Source organism: Sparus aurata, chromosome 8, assembly GCF_900880675.1.
Source record: "Sparus aurata chromosome 8, fSpaAur1.1, whole genome shotgun sequence".
Lineage (NCBI taxonomy): Eukaryota > Metazoa > Chordata > Actinopteri > Spariformes > Sparidae > Sparus > Sparus aurata.
Window position 1 is genome coordinate 36715615 of NC_044194.1, and position 3189 is coordinate 36718803.

The 3189-nt window shown below is 42.1% G+C and overlaps 1 protein-coding gene across 2 annotated transcripts; it reads left to right on the plus strand.

The window, feature by feature from the left end:
- Window positions 1-234: 234 nt before the first annotated feature.
- Window positions 235-2964, plus strand: LOC115586147 (uncharacterized). Of its 2 annotated transcripts, none has more exons than XM_030424942.1 (5): window positions 235-1030; window positions 1155-1329; window positions 1479-1629; window positions 2115-2304; window positions 2454-2964. In XM_030424942.1, the coding sequence occupies exons 1-4, from the start codon at window positions 573-575 to the stop codon at window positions 2300-2302; spliced, it is 972 nt and encodes a 323-aa protein (XP_030280802.1). In that variant the 5' UTR covers window positions 235-572; the 3' UTR covers window positions 2303-2304; window positions 2454-2964. The 2 variants fall into 2 exon arrangements, with proteins under 2 accessions (XP_030280802.1, XP_030280803.1); XM_030424943.1 differs by having other exon boundaries at window positions 1536-1629.
- The last annotated feature ends 225 nt before the right edge of the window (window positions 2965-3189 follow it).

Below are 3189 nucleotides of genomic sequence, written 5' to 3' on the forward strand. Positions count from 1 at the left end.
ACGTTAGGCAGGCTACCTTGCCTCGTTACAAAAGCTAACAAGTATACAAAAATACAGCTATGCTAACAACACTGGTGGTAGCTTCCGAGCTTTCTGCAGTTAAAATGTATTTCATTATCTCCCCTTCTCATTTCGTTTGTGAACTGTCTTGCCCTAGGCTTAAAAAACGAGGACATAGCCCACCCAGACTACACACCCTCGCTGTTCCCACATAAAAAGACAAAGTTTCCCAAGTCAGTACTCAGAGGCTGGAGAGAAGGAGGAAGCGTGAGTGTGTTCAGTCTGCCCAACCAGAATCCCCAACATCAGAGGCCCCAGCACCAGAAGCACTGGCACCACAATCTCCAACATCAGAGGCCCCAGTTCCAGAAGCACCGGCACCACAATCTCCAACATCAGAGGCCCCAGCACCAGAAGCACCGGCACCACAATCCCCAACATCAGAGGCCCCAGCATCAGAACCCCTGGTACCAGAATCCCCAACATCAGAAGCTTTCTTACCTCTTCAGGATTTAGAGAGAAAACAACTTAATGAGGAAATTTATAATTTAAGAAGAGAAAGAGATGAGGCCATGAAAGAGCGAGATGAAGCCATCAGAGAATTGAAGACGTTGAAATTTTCGGTAAACACTGTAAGAGAAAATGACATTAAATGTAAACTCATGACAGGCCTGTCATGGACAGTATTTGACACTCTTCATCAGTACCTGGTACAGTTTGTAAAGGTACAGAAAACATCCAAGCTGTCAACACAAGACCAGCTCTTTATTACTCTGGTGAAACTACGGCAGAACCCCTCAACCGATTTGATGTGTGGAATATTTGACCTGGCACATAGCACTTTCCTTGACGTGTTCTCCCGCTGGTTGGATTTGATGTACGCCAAAATTTCTTTTTTGATTAAATGGCCTGATAGAGAGTGTATCAGAAGCACAGTACCAGCAGAGGTTCTCTTCCAGTACCCTAGAGTGACTGCGATTATCGACTGCTTTGAGATCAGAATTGAACACTCAAAGAAGCTGAAAACAAGGTGAGATGTTTTTCTTTTTGATAGCATGCATAAAGTGTCGGGTTTTTGTAATACTTACCTGGCTGTCTGTGTATATGTAAACAATTTATAGATCAGTATTACTAACGACTCTCTCTCCTCACAGAGCTATCACCTACTCCAAATACAAAAACTGGACAACAGTGAAGTACTTCATTGCATGTCACCCATCTGGCTCAATCACATATCTCTCCAAAGGCTGGGGAGGGAGGGCTTCAGATGTGCACATTGTAAGGAACTCGGACTTCTTATCTCAGAAGTTCCACCATTCAGGAGATCAGGTAACAATTTCACTGTGTGCTTTATGAACTGTTTTTTTTTTTTCTAATTTAAGTCTTATTTGTGAATTTATTATTTACCCATAGTTACCATTTTTGAGCTGCTGGTGAAGTAAAGTAGTGTTTTTAAGTATTTGGTATGTTTATTTTAGATATTAGCCGACAGGGGCTTCACTTTGAAGGATGACTTTGCTGTTCTGGGTGCACAGCTCATCACACCGTCTTTCACGAGGGGCCGAAAACAACTGTCAGCCGAAGATGTTGCAAATTCTCGTGTCACTTCGAACATCAGAATTCACATTGGTAAGTATCGAGTCAACAGTCAGATTCATACAGTATGTACATTTGAATGTTTTTGGTATTCCTAGTGTGCTGCATCATCAAATCACTGTTGCTACTTGCCGCTGACATGGTTCACATTTCCCTAACTAAATTAATTAGTGTAACAGTACAGATCCGGGTTAACAGTGCTGAGACGTTATTCAATTAATCACATAAACGAGTACCTGTGTAATCCCTACTTTGTAGATAACATTTTATCTTAAAAACATGTTATTCTATATTTAAATACATTGAACTGTTGTTCACATTTAGAGCAATATCAATAGAACAGGATAACATGAAGTAAACAGGGATCTTTCTTCACGTTAACATGAAAAAGAAACACTAATTATAGGACACAATGCAATGATGATATAACGATCAACTGTGCTACTCCTGTGAAACTTAAACATAACAATGTAGACAAACAGCATTTTAACAACAAATATGTGATATTTGATCTGCAGAGAGGGTAATTGGTGCCCTGAAGAGCCGGTACCACATTCTGGATGGCCCACTTCCTCTGCGCCTGGTGAAGAGACTGCAGGATGAAAGACAGAAGAGAGAAGAGGCCATGATCGACAGAATTGTGCATGTCTGTGCAGCACTAATGAACTTGTCTGGCAGTGTTATGTACAACCGTCACAGAATCTGAGAGTAAGAACAATGTGCAGTAATTTAATAATGAGCATCAGAGAACAATATTTTATACAACAAAGTTGTTCCAATTGTGCCATTTAACAGGTTTCAGTGGAGACATAATAGATCTTTCTAATCCAAACCACCTGTTGTTTGTCTTTCCACAGGTCCCTGAACTGATCTCAGTGCTGCTCTGCTGCTGCACACCCTGTCACCCTGCCTGTGTTGCCTGTCACCCTGCCTCTGTTGCCTGTCACCCTGCCTCTGTTGCCTGATGTTCTGCTGCCACTTGTGTTGCCTGATGGGTCACTCCCTGTGCTGCTTTCGCCTGGACTGTGTTCTGCCTACTTAGCAGAAACATATACAGTGCTTAGCATAAATGAGTACACCCCCTCTGAAAAGTATGTCTGATTTCATGTTGTAAATAAATGTATAGGCTTTATGATATTTGATTTTGTACTTATAGTCTAGTCTATGTTGATACTGAATGAAATAGCTTTAATATGCTTCAAAATGAATTGGTATAAATGAGTTGTGCTGCTTTCGCCTGGACTGTGTTCTGCCTACTTAGCAGAAACATATACAGTGCTTAGCATAAATGAGTACACCCCCTCTGAAAAGTATGTCTGTTTTCATGTTGTAAATAAATGTATAGGCTTTGTGATATTTGATTTTGTACATATAGTCTAGTCTACTCCTCCTTGAACCGGCACCTTATCGTGGTGGAGGGGTTTGAGCACCCGAATGATTCTAGGAGCTATGTTGTCCGGGGCTTAATGCCCCTGGTAGGGTCTCCCAAGGCAAACAGGTCCTAGGTGACGGGTCAGACTAAGATCGGTTCACTCGCCCCTGATGAATAAAACAAGACCAAGGACGTGCACGTCGCCCGGATCGGCGTCACCG

Coding starts and splice junctions, on each gene's coding strand:
- LOC115586147 (XM_030424942.1), top strand. CDS start 573: ATGAAAGAGCGAGATGAAGCCATCAGAGAATTGAAGACGTTGAAATTT. Junction 1,330..1,478: donor TCCACCATTCAGGAGATCAG/GTAACAATTTCA, acceptor TGTTTATTTTAG/ATATTAGCCGACAGGGGCTT. Junction 1,630..2,114: donor GAACATCAGAATTCACATTG/GTAAGTATCGAG, acceptor TTTGATCTGCAG/AGAGGGTAATTGGTGCCCTG.